General features: G+C 37.8%; 1 protein-coding gene across 1 annotated transcript in view; it reads right to left on the bottom strand.

Annotated features, from left to right (window-relative positions):
* The window catches only part of LOC132556324 (NAD(P)H-hydrate epimerase-like), a 113,995-nt gene that overhangs the window by 31,461 nt on the left and 59,512 nt on the right, over positions 1 to 23,022 (bottom strand). The window contains exons 3-4 of the mRNA XM_060220708.1: positions 10,834 to 10,942; positions 2,327 to 2,437 (exon numbers count right to left, since the gene is read on the bottom strand). Coding sequence (XP_060076691.1) covers positions 2,327 to 2,437; positions 10,834 to 10,942 — 220 coding nt within the window. The remainder of the gene's footprint in view (positions 1 to 2,326; positions 2,438 to 10,833; positions 10,943 to 23,022) is intronic.

Raw genomic sequence — 23,022 nt, 5'->3', positions numbered from 1 at the left:
TATCCAATACCATTACTGATAACAAAGTTTACCACCGAATGAAGTACACAATACAAACATGAGAGCTCGAATTGTATTAGGACCTAGATATATAACACAGGACACGTCTATATGATGGGATACATCAAGGAATTACTCCTCATATATTACTGTCATCCCACTTTATTACGTTTTTATGACATCTCCTCGAACATTTATTGTCTAACCAATACTGATTTAGACGGAGTTCTAGTATTTAGTGATAAGATGATAATACAGAACATGAAGTGGATTGTATGAGGTCACAAAGCTTAGTAATGTTAACCATTTTTCAATCAGTTTGTATGTATCTCTCTAACAAGGATAGGAAAACAAAATATGACCAAATAACACCACCGAGAACAGTTAAAGAATAATAAGACAAGGTAGTCTGGAAGAGTAAGCGACTTCTATTTTATAACTTTAAAAAGAACAAGTGTTGATGAAGTGTAACAAATTTAACTACCTACAAAGGCAGTTTCAAATCCAAAGTACGCAGCGTTTGTTAGCAAACGTGTCGTTAAAATTCCGGGTTTCATGTCTTTTATTTGAGAGGAGATGAAATACTAGAAACGAAACATAAAAACAAACAGAACACAAATCACATATCATTCTAGTAACAATGGGCGATTTCATACCATAAATCGACTTTTGATTTCACGTCTGCTTAAAAAAACAAGCAAAGCTAAGCGAAAATGAAAATCTAATTTAAAAAAGACACAGGTTGTGTAAATCAAACTTTGTTTCAGTATTGTGATGTCATAAAAAACTACAAGTGTAGGACGACATTTCATGACCATTCTGTGACGTCACACAAGTCATACTGCATTATCTGGCATTCACGAGTTCAACAACATGAAAATCACGTGATCGACAAGAATTAGACACAGATATAGGATCACTGCCCTCGCCTAGCGAAACATTGTGTTGTTGTTTAATAAGTTTAATTACTGGAAAATGATAACGACATACACTGATCGTAATGTCTGCCGCGTTCTTAAGAACATAAATGCACATTATCAACCCGATTAAACTCCAACCGCAATATCAATCAAATTGATTAAAGGTAAAAACATAGAGGAAAAACAAGTTTAACCACTCTTTCAGCTATTTTTTTTCGATCCAGAAAAGTTGCCAAATGAGTGATTCTTTGGCTTCATGTTATAAATGTCCCATGAATAAAATGCCAGTATTAGTTAGATGTATAAGTAACTTGATGGTAGATAATACTCATTACATATTAACAGCAGCAGCTTAGGGAGAATGACGCTGAATAGCAGATCAAGGTTCATACAATAAACTACAATATGTGCCGGCAGTTGTTGTATTGATGAGATCGCTGGAGGCCTATACATATTCGATCATTTTCCCTGGCAAGGAGATCGCGCGAAGTAATAAGTAGCAAGCACAGGCCAGATTTTATTGCAGTCGGAAAATTAATAATTCGGAATTCTGTCGGATAGACTTAGATATTCCGTAGTTTATATTACATAGGCCATGTTTGATGACTGTTTAGTGAAACACGTGACACCACCAGGATCTAATATCCCTGTGTTATTATTTTACACAGGAAAATAACCCCTTATAATTCATACAGATTTGCATAAATAAAGAAACGAACCGTTTTACAGAGATGGTATCAGAAAACAGAGATCAATATATGCTGTAAAATCTGGACGATTTATACCAGACATTGATCTATGATACAATCGATCCCGTAGTTTAAGACTGTTGTATGTGTATGTAGATACGGCTGTTCAGTGTCCTATCCATACCGTTAAGTAAAGTGTCTGGTCGAACGAAGGCCTACGTGAGGACCTGCTGTTGCCAGAATGATTTCCACACTGGTCTTTTATACTTAGTTTCAACAGGTTAGGCCTTTAGTTTCACGGTCGAGTCCCAGAAGGCCGAAACAGAGGCATGACGTAGTTTCTTGGACTATTTGGCTCTACTCTGTATATATGTAAAGTCTTAACTGAAAAGTGCAGTTCACTTTTTGTGTAATTTTGCAACCAATGAGTCACAAGAAAAGACCAGGTCGAACTTCATAGACGTAACAGTACTTGTTTTTACTTTTCAACAAATTTACGTTGAAGTGATCCCTTGTATTGTTTCAGCTTTAAATGCATTATACCAAACCAATTATACCAAACTAATTATACCAAACCATTTATACCAAACCAATTATACCCAACAATTATACCAAACTAAATATACCAAACCAATTATACCAAACTAAGTATACCAAACCAATCTGTCAACAATACATTTATTTTATTTTCAACATGTTTGAAATAGCTATACTTACAAACATCTTGAGGTGTCTAGCACATACTAGACCGTCACCGCCATTATTCCCCGGACCGCAGCAAACCAGAACAGCATGGTTGTCACGTGTCATCGTTTCGGGAGGGTAGCACTGAAAAGTCATCAATAATATCAGTTATTTATATACCTCCATTAAACAGCAAGGACATTGTGACATGCAATTCGTCAGTTTATTATGTTTGACAATTACATTCGTTCTTTTGAAATATTTTTGAAATAATTTAACATAAAACTGTTTAATGATTTTCATCTTCAAACTAATCAATTCAATGTGAAACTGATTATCAAATTGAAGTATGGAGATTGAAGAAGGAATTTCCGCAGCTCTGAGTCTACCTCGGTAATAAGAGGATTAACACGTGCATGTTTAGATAAACTGCTGTATTACTGAAGGACCAACGTTTTGTAGTAAGCGCGGCAATGTTCCACAAAAGCGACCTATATACCGTATTATTTATGTTAGGTAAGTGGCATCAGTGTGTGTGACCTAATTTTGTGACAACAGTGTGTGTGACCTAGATTTGCGACAACAGTGTGTGTGACCTAGATTTGTGACAACGGTGTGTGTGACCTAGATTTGTGACATCAGTGTGTGTGTGACCTAGATTTGTGACATCAGTGCGTGTGACCTAGATTTGTGACAACAGTGTGTGACCTAGATTTGTGACATCAGTGTGTATGACCTAGATTTGTGGCAACAGTGTGTGTGTGACCTAGATTTGTGACACCAGTGTGTGTGTGTGACCTAATTTTGTGACATCAGTGTGTGTGTGACCTAGATTTGTGACAACAGTGTGTGTGTGACCTAGATTTGTGACAACAGTGTGTGTGACCTAATTTTGTGACAACAGTGTGTGTGTGACCTAGATTTGTGACAACAGTGTGTGTGTGACCTAGATTTGTGACAACAGTGTGTGTGACCTAATTTTGTGACAACAGTGTGTGTGACCTAGATTTGTGACAACAGTGTGTGTGTCCTAGATTTGTGACAACAGTGTGTGTGACCTAGATTTGTGACAACAGTGTGTGTGACCTAGATTTGTGACAACAGTGTGTGTGTCCTAGATTTGTGACAACAGTGTGTGTGACCTAGATTTGTGTGGCGGGTGTCGTCGACGAGATGAAGCAAAAACGTCTAAAATACAAATGCCGCTGTTTTGGGGGTTTTTCATGCCTTGTCCGCATTTTATCTTTGTGAGAATGAAGTTTACGCCTAGGCTTCAATATTTAGGCCTTTAGCATCACTGAGGAACATATCTTTATTCACTATTTATACATTATCAATAGGTGTTATTCAATTGCGTGTCTGTTGTGGAATCTATTGGATACAAATATTTCACTTATTATAAAACACTTCCCGAAAGGTTAAATGCTTATTTAGATGTATGATGATGTCTTGTTTAATATACAGACATGAAAAAAAGAGAAAAAAATCCAAGGTATCAATACATCAAAATCAAAAATCAATTTCAATAAAACTAGGGCAAAATATGAACTAAAGAAAGATTTACATGGAGACTCTTGCTAAAGTACAAGAAGGATAAGACCAGGTGTTCCCGACGACAAGCGTAAACACACAGAGACCACGCTAATTAGCACGCCGCGGTTAGGAGAACAATTTGACACAATATCGTAAAGGTAAACAGTGGGAGATCTTAATTAAAATAAACAAGGGACCTGGCATCTATAGCCAAAGTTGTTTATACATCAGCGTAGGTTAACGATAAAACACAGGCACCATTTGACAGGGAGTATCAAAGTCAATGATGAACTGTAACAGTAACGTCTAGAGTAGCTACTATCGCTCAAGGGGTACTATTAGCTGTATTCAGCTCTTCTTCACTGGCGGAGAAATATCAGCGACCACAACTTCATCAGTCCTTGTCATATCTGGATCGCCAAGATATTACTGTTTTAATGTGTTTCTGACAGCATCTTTTTCGTGACAAGTAGAATCAATAGGACAGAGTGTTCCCGCCAAATGTAATCAATACCACACAGAGGTACCGCCAAGTACCGATTAATCACGGGCCATTCAACACTGGTGTTAACCATGCTTTCTGTCAAACTGTCTCCTTTGTCTCTAAAAACCTCTTTTCAGATAAATTGTATCATCTCTTGCAGTTACTGTTCTGTTATCAGAAATAACTCTTCATCTCCGATAACAACTGTTCGGAAAAAGAAAACAATCCTCTTCATTTGTACAAACTATTTGGGATATCTCGAACAGGATCCATCCCCGTAAATACTTACGTTTCAGTCGCATAGGAAGCAGGGATTGGGGGTGGAGGTTCAGAGGGGCAATCCCTCTCTTCCCCGGCAAATACATATATATTGTTCCCTTACGCACATACACAATTTATAATTGTATATTTTAACAATGAATTAAATTCTAACATTTGTTTCTATGAATATTTGTAAATTTTGAAGCGAGTGAAGTGTGAATCTCACAGATTTAACATTGATATCACTCTCATATGAAACTTGTACTGTCATAATCAATGCATTCTGTCCGTTTGCTGGGGATCAGAAATTCCGCAAAATTTCCTTCTTTCGACGTTACAAAAGCGACTCAAGAATGCTCATTTTCTACTCTCCGAAAGAACAAGACCAATCTGCACAGGCGAATGACTAAATGATTGTTAGCTTTGCAATGTGCACAATATATGCTGTGGATAAAGAAAACCTGAATGTGATAGCAAAAATTGTTTTGGAAAGCAATGGTAGGTGAAGGAATCGTTCCGGAATGTTCGGGGTATATCTTAATACTGATTTCTGGTTCTAGTTTAATTTGTATTTTTGTGATTGGTCGTATATTGTGACGTCACAATTGTCAGGATACACGTACGTTTTCTATCTGAAATGTTAAAATGTTGATTATATCACGGTTTTAGAACTACTTCCGATTGATTCATTGCTTCACACGGTGGGTACAAGATTGGGATGAATTCGTGTAACTTGAACCGTCACTTTTAAGTTTACCGTTTATGTTATCAATGAATTATGCACCATTATGTTGAGGACACTCCTGTCTTGTATTGAAAGTTTCTGTAAAAGACTTTTAAAAGACAAGAGATCCCAGAGGGATCTTGGCGCCAACCATTTGAGGATCTGTTTTCAGTTCTTGAAGATTTTTGTTTGTTTGTTACAGGTGTTGTAAATGTTCATGAACTGGTCTTCATTGAATGTACTCAATGATGGCACAAGATATTTTTATTAAGCACCTATTAGCAAATATCATTTGAAAAAATCCCAAAGTATTATTAGATAGCAGTCAGTTACAGGTGGATAATGGACAATATGCTTGTGCTGTATTACTGTCGACATCCAGGATGGCTGCCTGTGGGCCACCTTGATTTCAAATCAGTCCAAAAAAGCTACAATGCACAACTAGGGACCAAGGGAAACCAATATCTATGAAATATCAGAAGGATCCATCCTGGACTTCCTCAGATATAGCAGTAACAAGATTTTACTCTCAAAATCCAAAATGGCTGCCTGTCAGCCATCTTGATTTCGGATCAGTCCAAAAAGGTATAATGCACAACTTGGAACCAAAGGGAACCTGCATATGAAATTTGAGGAAGATCCATCTAGTACTTTCTCAGAAATAGCGGTAACAAACTTTTGCTTCCAAAATCCAAGATGGCCACCTGTCGGCCATCTTGAATTCGAATCAGTCCAAAAAAGGTACAATGCACAACTAGGGACCAAGGGGAAACTGCATATGAAATTTGAGAAATATCCATCCAGTACTTTTCCAGAAATAGCGGTAACAAACTTTTACTTCCAAAATCCAAGATGGCCACCTGTCGGCCATCTTGAATGCGAATCAGTTCAAGAAAGGTACAATGCACAACTAGGGACCAAGGGGAACCTGCATATGAAATTTGAGAAAGATCCATCCAGTACTTTTCCAGAAATAGCGGTAACAAAAATTGTTTACGGACGGACGGACGCCTGGACGGACGGACGACGGACCACGGACGCAGGGCGATTTGAATAACCCACCATCTATTTGAATAGATGGTGGGCTAAAAAACGACTTCAATTTCACATTAGAATCCAAGAACAGCACAACATCAAGGTAAAGTACATCACACACATGATGTATCGTCTTCCGAGGGCCAAGATGACTTAAACAATTCTCATTTTTCGCTCTGGTTTCTACCATCATAAATCATTAAATATGACATTTCCAGAACAAGAGACAAACGATTTTAAAGAATGTTAAAACTTACAACTTTGTGTTCCCTAACCCAATCAACAAAACGATGATAAACCTTTCTCAAATTCCATTAAAACGATCCACAAATGTGTGTGCAGCAGCGTACCTAACATTTCAAACGACACAGCCTGACCTTTTGGAACGCAAGACCTTATAACCAACCAATTCCTTAATTGAATAATAACCTTCTCTATTGTTGCTATCATACAGCTACAAAAAGTACAATACATCACTTTGATTAATTATTAACAACCAAATCAATTAAGCTCGAAACATTGCAGTTTACCATTCAATGACTTTAAATGATGTTGTATAAAGTACATGCGTTCATCTCAGGATTTTATAAACATCAATTTTAAATGACTTGTAGTATAATTTGATCACTAAATCGCTACTGTTCGATTATTGTCGTAACTATTTCCCTTTGATCCTTGAATTACATCCCCTTAGGAATCCCCCGTTTGTACGCTGTGTTATGTACCAGCATAAAACGACACTGGCGGTGAATATGAAGAACCACGGGGAATTATAAGTATGCCTTAGCTAGCGAAAGATTGATGTTGTGTTTTTTTTCTAGAATTTCGTGTGTTGTCGCATTGGCTCCCCTTTTATTATCAATGTATGACTTTAGGTCGGGATGGCATACTGGTGCATGAACGTTGAAAACCAATTTAAATCCATTTGAAGCTAAATCCTTTTGTGATCACGATGTACAATATTTCTATAGACATTCTGTTCAGACTCCCTTTGTATATTGACATTGTGGAGATATGAAATCAGCTTTCAGCTTGGATTGTGTCGATGTGAGGACAAAGCAATATTCTTTGTATTGATTGTACCAATCTTATAAACATAACAGGAGGAAACAGGGCAGATTATAAATAACATATAAATATAACAGGGGGGGCATGGGAAACAGGGCATTATAAACATAACAGGGGAAACAGGGCAGATTATAAACATAACAGGGGGAAACAGGGCAGATTATAAACATAACAGGAGGAAACAGGACAGATTATAAACATAACAGGGGGAAACAGGGCAGATTATAAACATAACAGGAGGAAACAGGGCAGATTATAAACATAACAGGGGGAAACAGGGCAGATTATAAACATAACAGGGGGAAACAGGGCAGATTATAAACATAACACGGGGAAACAGGACAGATTATAAACATAACAGGGGGAAACAGGGCAGATTATAAACATAACAGGAGGACACAGGGCAGATTATAAACATAACAGGAGGAAACAGGGCAGATTATAAACATAACAGGGGGAAACAGGGCAGATTATAAACATAACAGGGGGAAACAGGGCAGATTATAAACATAACAGGGGGAAACAGGGCAGATTATAAACATAACAAGGGGAAACAGGGCAGATTATAAACATAACAGGGGGAAACAGGGCAGATTATAAACATAACAGGAGGAAACAGGGGGCAGATTATAAACATAACAGGAGGAAACAGGGCAGATTATAAACATAACAGGGGGAAACAGGGCAGATTATAAACATAACAGGGGAAACAGGACAGATTATAAACATAACAGGAGGAAACAGGGCAGATTATAAACATAACAGGGGGAAACAGGACAGATTATAAACATAACAGGAGGAAACAGGGCAGATTATAAACATAACAGGAGGAAACAGGGCAGATTATAAACATAACAGGGGGAAACAGGGCAGATTATAAACATAACAGGGGGAAACAGGGCAGATTATAAACATAACAGGAGGAAACAGGGCAGATTATAAACATAACAGGGGGAAACAGGGCAGATTATAAACATAACAGGAGGAAACAGGACAGATTATAAACATAACAGGAGGAAACAGGACAGATTATAAACATAACAGGAGGAAACAGGGCAGATTATAAACATAACAGGGGGAAACAGGACAGATTATAAACATAACAGGGGGAAACAGGGCAGATTATAAACATAACAGGGGGAAACAGGGCAGATTATAAACATAACAAGGGGAAACAGGGCAGATTATAAACATAACAAGGGGAAACAGGGCAGATTATCAACATAACAGGGGGAAACAGGGCAGATTATAAATATAACAGGGGGAAACAGGGCAGATTATAAACATAACAGGAGGAAACAGGGCAGATTATAAACATAACAGGGGGAAACAGGGCAGATTATAAACATAACAGGAGGAAACAGGGCAGATTATAAACATAACAGGGGGAAACAGGGCAGATTATAAACATAACAGGGGGAAACAGGGCAGATTATAAACATAACAGGGGGAAACAGGGCAGATTATAAACATAACAGGGGGAAACAGGGCAGATTATAAACATAACAGGGGGAAACAGAAACAGGACAGATTATAAACATAACAGGAGGAAACAGGGCAGATTATAAACATAACAGGGGGAAACAGGGCAGATTATAAACATAACAGGGGGAAACAGGGCAGATTATAAACATAACAGGAGGAAACAGGGCAGATTATAAACATAACAGGAGGAAACAGGGCAGATTATAAACATAACAGGAGGAAACAGGGCAGATTATAAACATAACAGGAGGAAACAGGGCAGATTATAAACATAACAGGAGGAAACAGGGCAGATTATAAACATAACAGGAGGAAACAGGGCAGATTATAAACATAACAGGAGGAAACAGGGCAGATTATAAACATAACAGGAGGAAACAGGGCAGATTATAAACATAACAGGGGGAAACAGGGCAGATTATAAACATAACAGGAGGAAACAGGAGCAGGGCAGATTATAAACATAACAGGAGGAAACAGGGCAGATTATAAACATAACAGGGGGAAACAGGGCAGATTATAAACATAACAGGGGGAAACAGGGCAGATTATAAACATAACAGGAGGAAACAGGGCAGATTATAAACATAACAGGAGGAAACAGGGCAGATTATAAACATAACAGGGGGAAACAGGGCAGATTATAAACATAACAGGGGGAAACAGGACAGATTATAAACATAACAGGTGGAAACAGGGCAGATTATAAACATAACAGGGGGAAACAGGGCAGATTATAAACATAACAGGGGAAACAGGGCAATACATAACATTATAAACATAAAATTAATTAAAACATTCCGATTATCTCCCTTGTGTACACTGTCTCTCTTCTGGATTGTGTTTCAGTTTATACAATATGTTCTCCGTATGTAAGGGTCATATGATTATGATTTTAAACATTGAGGCCAAAGAGTGTTTACAAGAACACGTGTTCTCTAATTATGACATTTGCACTTTATATAATCTGGCTGTATACACTTCTATACGGCGGCCATCACGTGATCCATTCCTAGCTAATAAACATCAATATATGTGCTAATAACAGTCTGAAGACACAATGTTCCAGGAGTAAGTCCTTATAAAATAATGCACTCACAGATTTCTTAAACTATTCATCACAAGCAGCAGCTGAAATGATTGTCTGGTTAAACATATATGTAAATGTCCATTACCAGCTAGGAGATACGATTGGAAACGGTTCCGAACAAAACAGCACGACGACAGATCTTTAGTAATTATCTAACCAATTAATCTACAACGAGGTTTATTACAGTACACAACGAAATTATAATGCATTCAATGGTTTACCCATTCTGTCGGCATTATCTACATCACTCTCCCAGACAGCATTATCACTTATCTAGTGAATACGTTTTCAATGTCGGTTTTCATCGAGTACTGTCTAGAAGGAAGCAGCTAAGGTGTCAGTTCTTACCAGCGACACGAATTATCGGTATACCTTAATAAGATTCCGAATGGGTTATAAAACAGAACTGTAACAATCTATAAACAGACTAAAGAGAATAGCACATTTCTGTTTCCGGGAAGAATAAAGCACTTTTAACTCATATTTGCTGAATCGTTTTCAATTTTTACTTTCAGATTTATTGATGTTTTGTCTTTAAATGAAAATGAATCCCATCGTCTACAACCCCAACCATTAGAAATGGTGGACATGACAAACGCGTATATATCAGCTGCTTAGCTCTCGTTTTTCTACAGTTAAACAAAAAATGATGGCATTCTGCCAAGATATATATTATCTTAGTTTAAACTAAAAATCCGGTGAAATTATTGCAAAATATGAAAAAGTAGGATTAACAATAAGGTACCTAAGACCAGGTGTTCAAGAATAGTCAGCGTTTTCTGCTTAATCAATGATATCCACAATGCCATTCTTGGTCAATCCAAGAAGTACCGCCATCCACATTCATATTTTGTACTGACCTTTGCTATGGCAACAGCGCAACTGTAGCCGGCAAGTTCCATCAACTGGTCCACACTGAACCTGTACTCGTCAAACAATTCTTCGTCGATCTTTTGAGCTTCATCTTGACTGCAATGAAGAACAAAAATATACACATATAAATAGCACTCCCCAATTCTTATAAAGTTACAATGAATATATCTGCATCAAATTGCTTTTAAATCGTCTTCAGTGACGTTAGCGTCAGTGTGTCTGAAATTCTAGGACTCGATCTGAATCTACAGAATGTACACTATACAAAGGCTAATAATTATCGTCCCTTTGTATATTAAACACTGAACATCATTATCCCATGTCTAAACAGAAACACCAAAATCACCATCAAAGTGTTCTGGACATTAAAACAGAATGCCAGGTAACAATACTCATCAAATTATTGCCAAACAGTTTATTTCTGTCGCTGAGTTTGAGAAACAGATGATGTGACTACACCAATAAAGCAGGACACGTTTAAAGGATATAATTAGGACTGCTGCACTTCCCCGTATAGATTTTGGCTTTTCTTTTGATCCCTTTGAATTTTCCTAAGTCGCCTAATAGGCTTCAAAAGTTAGACCCTTAGCATCACTGACGAGTCCTAGAAGGACGATACAGCTGTATGGTGCAGCTACAGCTGTATGGTGTAGCATCACTGACGAATCCTAGAAGGACAATACAGCTGTATGGTGCAGCTACAGCTGTATGGTGTAGCATCACTGACGAATCCTAGAAGGACAATACAGCTGTATGGTGTAGCATCACTGACGTGTCCTAGAAGGATGTAACAGCTGTATGATGTAGCATCACTGACGTGTCCTAGAAGGATGTAACAGCTGTATGGTGTATCATCACTGACGAGTCATAGAAGGACAATACAGCTGTATGATGTATCATCACTGAAGAGTCATAGAAGGACAATACAGCTGTATGATGTAGCATCACTGAAGAGTTATAGAAGGACAATACAGCTGTATGATGTAGCATCACTGACGAGTCATAGAAGGACAATACAGCTGTATGGTGTAGCATCACTGACGTGTCCTAGAAGGATGTAACAGCTGTATGATGTAGCATCACTGACGTGTCCTAGAAGGATGTAACAGCTGTATGGTGTATCATCACTGACGAGTCATAGAAGGACAATACAGCTGTATGATGTATCATCACTGAAGAGTCATAGAAGGACAATACAGCAGTATGATGTAGCATCACTGACGAGTCATAGAAGGACAATACAGCTGTATGATGTATCATCACTGACGAGTCATAGAAGGACAATACAGCTGTATGGTGTAGCTACAGCAGTATGGTGTAGCATCACTGAAGAGTCATAGAAGGACAATACAGCTGTATGATGTAGCATCACTGAAGAGTCATAAAAGGACAATACAGCTGTATGATGTAGCATCACTGACGAGTCCTTGAAGGACAATACAGCTGTATGATGTAGCATCACTGACGAGTCCTTGAAGGACGATACAGCTGTATGATGTAGCATCACTGACGAGTCCTAGAAGGACAATACAGCTGTATGATGTAGAATCACTGACGAGTCCTAGAAGGACGAAACATCTGTATGATGCAGGATCACTGACGAGTCCTAGAAGGACTTAACAGCTGTATGATGCAGGATCACTGACGAGTCCTAGAAGGACGTAACAGCTGTATGATGCAGAATCACTGACGAGTCCTAGAAGGACTTAACAGCTGTATGATGCAGGATCACTGACGAGTCCTAGAAGGACTCAACAGCTGTATGATGTAGTTTAATTCATAGTTTAGCTCTACTGTATCTTACTCTAAATTCTGAAAGGTCTATTCACTTGTGTGTCTTTTGTACATGTTTTGGAAGAAAACAGGCATACTGATGTTGTCAGTCTGGTGACCCGATGCGTCCAATCGGACACCTCAGGTGAACTGTGAGGGTGTTACCGCCACCGTCCACTCAATCACATGTATAAGAATTGCTCCAACAATAATATATGAAATGAGTATTTCATGTGTTCTACATGGAGCAGGACCATCAACAGGACGATATGAATAAAAAAATAAATAACGTCACTGATGATGTGTGGTACTCCACTTTACAAACTGAGAACAATCCATCAAACACTGCTGATTTACATTTCATTACAGGATGAAGTGTTAATGACGTTAGATCATCAATGTTCTTGTAACGACCAGAAGGCTTCGATGTCTTTAACAACTCATATTTTAAGTGTCGTGTAATGTTTATGCAATACGTCACCAAACTACAGCCGTTCTATTTTCTTTTCATGATCAAACGTTCCGTCAAATACTCTTCTTTATCTACAATCACATGTTTTATGTTATTGATGGTCTGATCTGTAGACAATATCATAATCCTATATTTCACCTCTTTGTTCAGGCCAATACCTTGGAATTCTCGGAAGTTTCTGATTCTTATGATGGCTGTTCCTTCAGTCTACCAAACAATATGTTCCAGTACAATTCATTCAGAATTCTAAATTTTAAACTGAAGACAATATTGCACGGCGAGCTACATTATAAAGACAATAGATAGAAAATTAAAACGCCTTTCAAGCGATTTCATTACACGACGTTTAACTATATGTTTACTATGCGTTTCACTGAGCGCTCCACGTTCAGTATCTCATATCGCTATTTGTGACCATTTGATTAAACCAACAGACCGAACTATAATCCTCTAAGGTATTTGATTCATTAAAAAGGAAATTAAAATGAAGTTGCGTTCGGTATTTATTTTGATAGTATAACCAGAAGACATCACTCAACACAAATACCGAGTTTACTGTGACGGTGGTATGCGACACGACAAATAGGAAATTGGTTTTCGAGTCATCATGACAACACTTAGACATTTACATCGCTGATGTACGTGACCATCATCTTTGAGGCAGAATGAGGATTTATTCACTTAACATTAAAGGCGAAAGGCCTTACATTGGGACTTGTGACTGATATATTTTAAGTTTTTGATTGAACCATTCAACTGTCTCGTCAATCAGCGTCTCATCAGTGGTGATAAGGACCCAAACGATTGAAATTGAAAATAGGAATCTTTCTGATTGTGTACGTCAATATGAAGTAACAGTTTACGTTTTACCCGTGTATCAGTTTTCTCTCGGCAGATTCACTCTTAGAGATGCAATAATGAACATAAGAGTTCATGTTTTGCCGGTAATAACGTTGTTAGCCTTTGCAAGTTTTCCGTTGATCCAAAAGATAAAAACATTATGCTTGACTAAACTACTAGATTTGAATTTGATAGCCATTCAGAGAGACGTTCGCGAGGAACTTATCAACTAATCTAAGGCAAAAATGACGTAATCGTTTCTTAATACAAATAATGTTGTTTACAAGATAGAACATGCTCTGTTGGCTATATCAGATGAAGTTTGACCGTCAACGAAACTGAGTGACTTCATCCTGAAACATCGCTAAAAATTTACAGTCCTGCTGGTATTTGCAATCTGAAAATGGAAGACGATATCATCCGTCATCACAACAGTTGGTCTGATAACGAACTAATTAGGGAGTACATCTGTGTTAGCATGTTAATTGATTGGCATTCGTGGGCATCGGAGATATTATACAAGCATTTTACCACAGAACTATAAAGGTTAACACATCACGTGATCACGAAATTACTGATCGGAAGATATTTGAACATTACAGTTCTTAGTAGATAGACTGACAGGGATAATAACATTTCACTAAATATTATATTGATTTCATTGGTGAGTACTTATCAGCTACAGGAAATCATTAAAATCTATCTGTGTTGTCCCTACCGCCACGATTCAACGAAGAAATCTAACTGTGTTGTCCCTACCGCCACGATTCAACGAAGAAATCTAACTGTGTTGTCCCTACCGCCACGATTGAACGAAGAAATCTAACTGTGTTGTCCCTACCGCCAAGATTAAACGAAAAAAATCTAACTGTGTTGTCCCTACCGCCAAGATTAAACGAAAAAAATCTAACTGTGTTGTCCCTACCGCCACGATTCAACGATAAAATTTAACTGTGTTGTCCCTACCGCCAAGATTCAACGAAGAAATCTAACTGTGTTGTCCCTACCGCCACGATTCAACGAAGAAATCTAACTGTGTTGTCCCTACCGCCACGATTCAACGAAGAAATCAAACTGTGTTGTCCCTACCGCCATGATTCAACGAAAAAATCTAACTGTGTTGTCCCTACCGCCAAGATTAAACGAAAAAAATCTAACTGTGTTGTCCCTACCGCCACGATTCAACGAAGAAATCTAACTGTGTTGTCCCTACCGCCACGATTCAACGAAGAAATCTAACTGTGTTGTCCCTACCGCCACGATTCAACGAAGAAATCAAACTGTGTTGTCCCTACCGCCATGATTCAACGAAGAAATCTAACTGTGTTGTCCCTACCGCCAAGATTAAACGAAAAAAATCTAACTGTGTTGTCCCTACCGCCACGATTGAACGAAGAAATCTAACTGTGTTGTCCCTACCGCCAAGATTAAACGAAAAAAATCTAACTGTGTTGTCCCTACCGCCAAGATTAAACGAAAAAAATCTACCTCTGTTGTCCCTACCGCCACGATTCAACGATAAAATTTAACTGTGTTGTCCCTACCGCCAAGATTCAACGATAAAATCTAACTGTGTTGTCCCTACCGCCACGATTCAACGATAAAATCTAACTGTGTTGTCCCTACCGCCACGATTCAACGAAGAAATCTAACTGTGGTGTCCCTACCGCCACGATTCAACGAAGAAATCTAACTGTGTTGTCCCTACCGCCACGATTCAACGAAGAAATCTAACTGTGTTGTCCCTACCGCCACGATTCAACGAAGAAATCTAACTGTGTTGTCCCTACCGCCACGATTGAACGAAGAAATCTAACTGTGTTGTCCCTACCGCCATGATTCAACGAAGAAATCTAACTGTGTTGTCCCTACCGCCAAGATTAAACGAAAAAAATCTAACTGTGTTGTCCCTACCGCCACGATTGAACGAAGAAATCTAACTGTGTTGTCCCTACCGCCAAGATTAAACGAAAAAAATCTAACTGTGTTGTCCCTACCGCCACGATTCAACGAAGAAATCTAACTGTGTTGTCCCTACCGCCACGATTCAACGAAGAAATCTAACTGTGTTGTCCCTACCGCCACGATTGAACGAAGAAATCTAACTGTGTTGTCCCTACCGCCACGATTCAACGAAGAAATCTAACTGTGTTGTCCCTACCGCCACGATTGAACGAAGAAATCTAACTGTGTTGTCCCTACCGCCAAGATTAAACGAAAAAAATCTAACTGTGTTGTCCCTACCGCCACGATTCAACGAAGAAATCTAACTGTGTTGTCCCTACCGCCACGATTCAACGAAGAAATCTAACTGTGTTGTCCCTACCGCCACGATTCAACGAAGAAATCAAACTGTGTTGTCCCTACCGCCATGATTCAACGAAGAAATCTAACTGTGTTGTCCCTACCGCCAAGATTAAACGAAAAAAATCTAACTGTGTTGTCCCTACCGCCACGATTGAACGAAGAAATCTAACTGTGTTGTCCCTACCGCCAAGATTAAACGAAAAAAATCTAACTGTGTTGTCCCTACCGCCAAGATTAAACGAAAAAAATCTACCTCTGTTGTCCCTACCGCCACGATTCAACGATAAAATTTAACTGTGTTGTCCCTACCGCCAAGATTCAACGATAAAATCTAACTGTGTTGTCCCTACCGCCACGATTCAACGATAAAATCTAACTGTGTTGTCCCTACCGCCACGATTCAACGAAGAAATCTAACTGTGGTGTCCCTACCGCCACGATTCAACGAAGAAATCTAACTGTGTTGTCCCTACCGCCACGATTCAACGAAGAAATCTAACTGTGTTGTCCCTACCGCCACGATTCAACGAAGAAATCTAACTGTGTTGTCCCTACCGCCACGATTGAACGAAGAAATCTAACTGTGTTGTCCCTACCGCCACGATTCAACGAAGAAATCTAACTGTGCTGTCCCTACCGCCAAGATTCAACGACAATGAACACTTAAGACACTCACATGTATCTAAAGACACTCACGTGTGTCTTAAGAGACAATGTACATATGATACAAACACAAAGGCTTGTGAAGAATCTGGTGGTCCGGATACGATACGTTTTTTATATTACACTTAGTATCCTACTTAGTGACTCATCACACGTGTATAACTGAATGGACATTGGTCAGACTAAAAATAGACTTGCGTGAGTGGGGGTATAAGAAATGTAAAAAGGCCTGATCCAGGCTTTGAACACGGTGGATCATCACATCATTTTATACACGCACCCAGACGGTCCCTATACCATCATTATTAGTTATTCATTTCCCTTCCAAAATCATTTCAGCACGCTGGGGATGGTTTCTAAATTACATCTGGAGATCGATGAAAACTGACTATGCAAATTCTAGACATATCACAAGTAGTGGCTACTTGTGAATCTAATTCTGTGTTAGACTACGTCTATCATATAGTAATGAATTGGAAACTCTGTGACATCAAACGACAAATGCTGTCATATACCACCAGAAGAAGTATCAGGATGTATTGAAAAAAACTAGTTTTTGGTCTTTATTGTACTTCTTAAGCAGAAAGTCATAGGTTTTAAACCTAAAATCAAACGGTATTGTAGTGAAACAATTCTCACTACAACTAAGTAATCCTTATTATATTGTACAAATCACGCATAATGTTTCATCCTTAAAATATTAGTTTTATTTTCATGTTCTCTGATTTAAGAGACAATAATAATGTTTTTTTTTTTTTTTTTTTTTTAAATTGAAATCCTTTCTTTCTTGTTATTCTAACATTACTATCATTCTGGAAAAGAACATTATTTATTTGGACAAAGATTTGAAGTGTGGATGTCGTCGATGAAGCAGAAGACTTAACTTAACAGATCACCTTGTCTGTCATTTTTGTACAATTTGAATTTTCTTTCACGAAATTCTGTTTGTAAAACTTTGCTACTTGAAAACAGTTATCTTTACCTACAACGAAACCAACATGGACAGCTTTCCATCAAGCTGTATGATGAACGTGATGATTTCCCTGTTGTGGATTTTCCATTTCTGGATAGCAACAATCCTTCGTCTCCAAAATATGGTAATGGTGTGTCATAGCTGATTCGACATTCAAGGACCTACACCCATTATCACGATTTTCGTACATGAAGTCGTCAACTGACGGACAAACTCGTAACACTAGGTTTTAAAAATTGCAGATTGATGGAAAAACATGTCTCCCGGTCGTCATAGGGATCTCATTCTTTTTTGCAATATGAAACTGGTGTATACCTTTTTGCTCATTTGAGAACGTAAAATTACATACTTGGACAGGCTAAGATTTACATGTCGGGTGTCGGTTATGAAGCAAATGATGCTGACTCCTGTTGAATTGGAACGATTCCCTTGTCTGATTAAACTTGTTCCTTCCTTTCTGTCCGTTTCCAGGGAGACAAAGAATAAAATTTTACATTTTAAGATTGCGTTTTTTCAGCTCATTTTCTGTTCAAACGCGTGCAACCCGGTATACAGCAGTGATATACTGGTTCTACTCCCGACACAAAAGAGTTCTTTAAAGGGGGAGTAACTCAAACCGGTAAAATAAATGTAGGTGAAAATACCGTAATGTCACTGAAGACTACGAAGAATATTCGACAATGAAAAAAGAAAACTGTAGGAATACATAAAGTAAAAACATCACAAAATTGAGCAAAGGATCGACGGAGATCAGAAAGGCAATATCTGCCTACAATATGCTGAGTAGAACTACCCCTATCTCTCCCTGCAGAAAATCTAATTACGAAACCTGATAGTAAAGAGAAGATTAAGTAAATAATATATAAAGGAAAATAGGAAATATAATTATACGTAATTGTAACCTCGTTTTGTGGTAATACTCAAGAGCTGTATGTAGGACATTTTTACATCTTAATACCAAGTTCATAACATCGGTAACAACATACCAGCATAATATGATTACATACCCGACATGCCATTCTGAAAGTATACAGCTCTGAAATTCCATATGTTTATCTGTCATCGCAATTACGTTTTTCCTGATAATTTCCATAAAATTAATATTCTAGCATTAAATATGATCTCAATCATTAACGCTTTCTTGCGTTTGTTGTATATTAGCGAGTATCAGGTTGTGCCCTGCATGCCAACTCACCAACTCACCAACTCAAAGTCTTTACTAACGCGAAAATACCATAACATATGAACGGAGTATTGCTCTCTAAACATTCAAGAAACTAATCGTCTAATCTACAAAGAAGTCAGTGGAAAATTAATTTCCGGACAGTATTCCCGGTTTCACACTTAAAAACAAAACACCCGGAAATTTTGACCAAGCAGTGAGGGGCTGATTAGCGTTGAAGCGGACGGACCTGGACGGGTTTACACTTTCGGACACGACATCATTTCCGTGTGGATGAATCTGTAGTGAATGATTACATACTCCCGTCACCATCAATATACAAAGCTAGCATTAGCTAAGTATGAACACCGTTTTTTGTCCAGCGGTGTTTACGGTATATTTGTCAACTCCTTCCCTTTTTTCCTCTTTTATATACGCTTTCTCTTATGTCTGAATTTCTGTGATGTAATTTCGGAGTTTAAGAATTCCAGAGCTACGTGTGTCAGTTAGCATCCCCTCTAACGAGACGTTATGCATTCCTTTATTCCACCTCTCAGAAAAGTCTTGTATAGAAATAAATAGCTTCATTATCCAGACTTGTGACCGTGAGAGGAAATCATTCAAATGTTGTGAAAGCTTATTTTTGTCGTATTAACATCGGTAAGAACATCCGTATACAATGCTTACACTAATCCTGACACGTATAGAAGTCAAAATCCCAAGTTCGTTCTGGAGGTCCTGTCACCGCAGAAATGTATTAAACATTTAACATTTAAGTCAGTATTAAACCTGAGCAATTTGTTGTCTAATTAACGCCATCCCCAGTAAATCATATCTGATTCCGTCGTATTTGAATGTCCCATCTTTCGTTCGTGAGTGCTATTTAATATGATCACTTACATACGTTGGAAATTCTTGATAGATGCGACTTTTATCAGTTATATTTAAAGTTACCAATAATTAAACCATATTGATAAAGTCACTCTCTAGGATTCTCTCCACACTCTTGTTCCTTCACTTAGGATTGTAGATGGCACACACGTGAATAATACTTTAACAACTTTTATTATCATAATGTGCAGCAATAGTAAAACCCAGACAACAGAATCATAATCCAAACTTAAAGTCAATAACTACCGCTAGATATGACCAAATAAACGATTTAAACGGAGTCTCATGAAAAAGTACAAGGAGAATAAGACTTGGCGTTCCGGAAGGGTAAACGTCTTCTGCTTCATCGACAACAAGCGCTTATCTCTGTCATATATCCGAAGTTTTAACTGCCAGAGTAAGAAAGTCTACTCACCATACTGCCAAATTATTCTCTTCCAGATATTCTACAAGAAATATCCACACGTTTGATTTTCACTACCCGATTTCACAAACTTGTAAAACCTCTCCACCTCCTGCCATTTTTTTCAACGCCAGATACAGCAACTTCAGACAATTATTGAAAATAAGACAACTGTACAAGATGATTATTAATTTAGCTAATGGCAGAGAATTCGTGACAATGCTTCGAAAGCTGACGTGACGTTCTGAAGTTTGATGGTTGACAACCCACCACTCTGGTACATCCTGATAAAGTAGACAATACATTTATACTAGAACACTCGTGGGATTTTTATCAAATATCAGCAATATACATTAAGTTATGGATGCGTTTTTTTTCGATTCTTCAAGCGACCGTACCAAAGTAATATTTACAGAAAACACGAATGCAATCTCTTAGATACCTATACAAACAAAAGTCGTCTACTATAGTTTTCACATAAGTGACACAACATCGACTATGTTAGGACCGATAACAGATATGTAAATACACGCAAAATGTCAATTTGATGCAGAAAACTATTACCGATTTTATTTCAATAATAGTGTCTGTAAGCCACAAATTTGACTCCGTTTAGACAAGCAGACAATGATTGGAAAGCGATTGCTTTTTGTAAAGTGTCATTTCGACACTTTCGCAAACATACTAACAACAATATCATCCTTTATCAGCCATTGTGATATTACAGTTGCAGGAGATAAAAGGATTGAATTTTTTACCAGCTTTATCTTTGTTGACACTTTTGAACTCCAACAGAAAGTACAAATATGATTTTTTTCATATTAACAAGAAAAGTTACGAGAAACAATGACAATGACTTCTGTGACCTTTTTACCTTTACCTCTAGTCACGTGGTTCCCTGTTAGGAACATATGTTTATTGCAATACACAGTACTCCATACGTAACGTATTTAAAGATCAACAAATATCTGATATCAAAAACCTAAAAAAAGTGATTTTATCAATGATCATTTTGATCTGTCTGACACTGTTACATCCAAATCTATATCGACCTTGACCTTTCGTTATATATCCGATCGTCCGAGATATTTAAAATCCATATTAGATTTCAATAAATGTGATGACAAGTATTTGTTCACATGCGGGCGAACGCACGTTCGTGCCGTTAAACATCAATGAAGTTAATAAACGTTTATTGTCAGAAACAAAGTTTAATGAGTTTCCATTTTTACGTGTAAAATATCACGTTACACCATCATTGTGCGACCAGCTACCTTTCCTTGTAAATTTCCTTTCTTTTCATCAACATAATCGTTGTCACGTGTTTCTATATTATACCAATACACGATTGTGTTACTTTGTTGTGGAAAAGTATAGTGGTTGCTATATTCATTCAGCTTGAGAGGCACTTGGGATTTCCGTCATAATAACTCGTTTTCCGAGAATTCCCGGAGGATTCCGATCAGTTACGACTACCACGATTTTGATTTGTCTGCCAATGACTTCCACATACAACTTTGATAAACAGAGATGACTACTACGGACGATTTAATCAAGGAATGGCAGTTATTTCCAGTCATAAAACAGGTCGCTTTATTGACAAAAGAGATTCGTTAAATACAGGAATTTGTTTCTCGTGCCGAGTAATGTGAAGTATCAGTGACGTAATCCATTAATGGGTTCTATTAGTGTTAGTGGGAGGTTGAAATGGTTCCATGCAGATCTGTTACGGATATGGTTAAAACAGGAAACCTAACAGCTTTATCACTAGTAAACTTTAACAATTTAATACGCATTCTTTAGATTATATCAATAAGTTTTGATATCTGATCTTTAACATGTGTTGTCTTATTCGCGCTAGTCATGTAGCAGTTTATATACGATTTGCCCAGATTTAAGACACATAAAATGTCAACTTGTTAGTAAGCTTACTGGTTTATAATCAACAAGAAGACCTATTAAGTTCACCCACTAATATATCAAGCTGTTGAGGTAGAGAACGTCGTCGGATCAATGAAAGCGAACACAAGAATCACTTTGGAGAAATTGTACACCAGTACAAAAGGACAACACAATGTACTCTCATACAATCCAATGATATTTGTATTGGATGAATGGATTGTCTTCTAATCTTGGTATCTCAAACAAATGGAAACCGACCGCCATGTAATTTAAGTAACCACACTTTGTCCACACACACAATCGGTAATTGTTTGTACAAGAGGTACACATCATTGACATGACAGTTGTATTTACAGTACAAATAAGGTTTCACAAGGTCCTTAGCGTTACTGACGACTCCTTGAACGACGAAAATTGCGTTATATACGGAAATAATATTTGTTGATATCAATATATACCAACACTCAGTATTGCTCTGCTGTATATAATTGGATACAGCTACATTTAGCAATACCTTTATGTTGCATGAGGCATTTAACATAGTGTAAACGTGCATATTTTAGCAGGTTTTTATCCTTGCGTTCTTCTCGACGAATGAATGTAATTATATATCAGTTATGCGCTGAAATCAAGCACGCAGACACTATTTCTACTATCGTTATGTTGGATACCCAAACCTACAAAAAATCACCAACTAGACCATTCACATTTAAAAAACACTTACTGAACGATACAGACAAACGGAGGGAGCATATATATCGATAGATAAGCTGTATGACAGTCGTTTGAG

This window comes from Ylistrum balloti, unplaced genomic scaffold, assembly GCF_031769215.1.
Source record: "Ylistrum balloti isolate Yb309-2 unplaced genomic scaffold, AGI_CSIRO_Ybal_v1 Utg370560, whole genome shotgun sequence".
Taxonomy (NCBI): domain Eukaryota; kingdom Metazoa; phylum Mollusca; class Bivalvia; order Pectinida; family Pectinidae; genus Ylistrum; species Ylistrum balloti.
The sequence above is the reverse complement of the archived record's forward strand: the minus strand, read 5'-3'. Positions and strand labels throughout refer to the sequence as shown.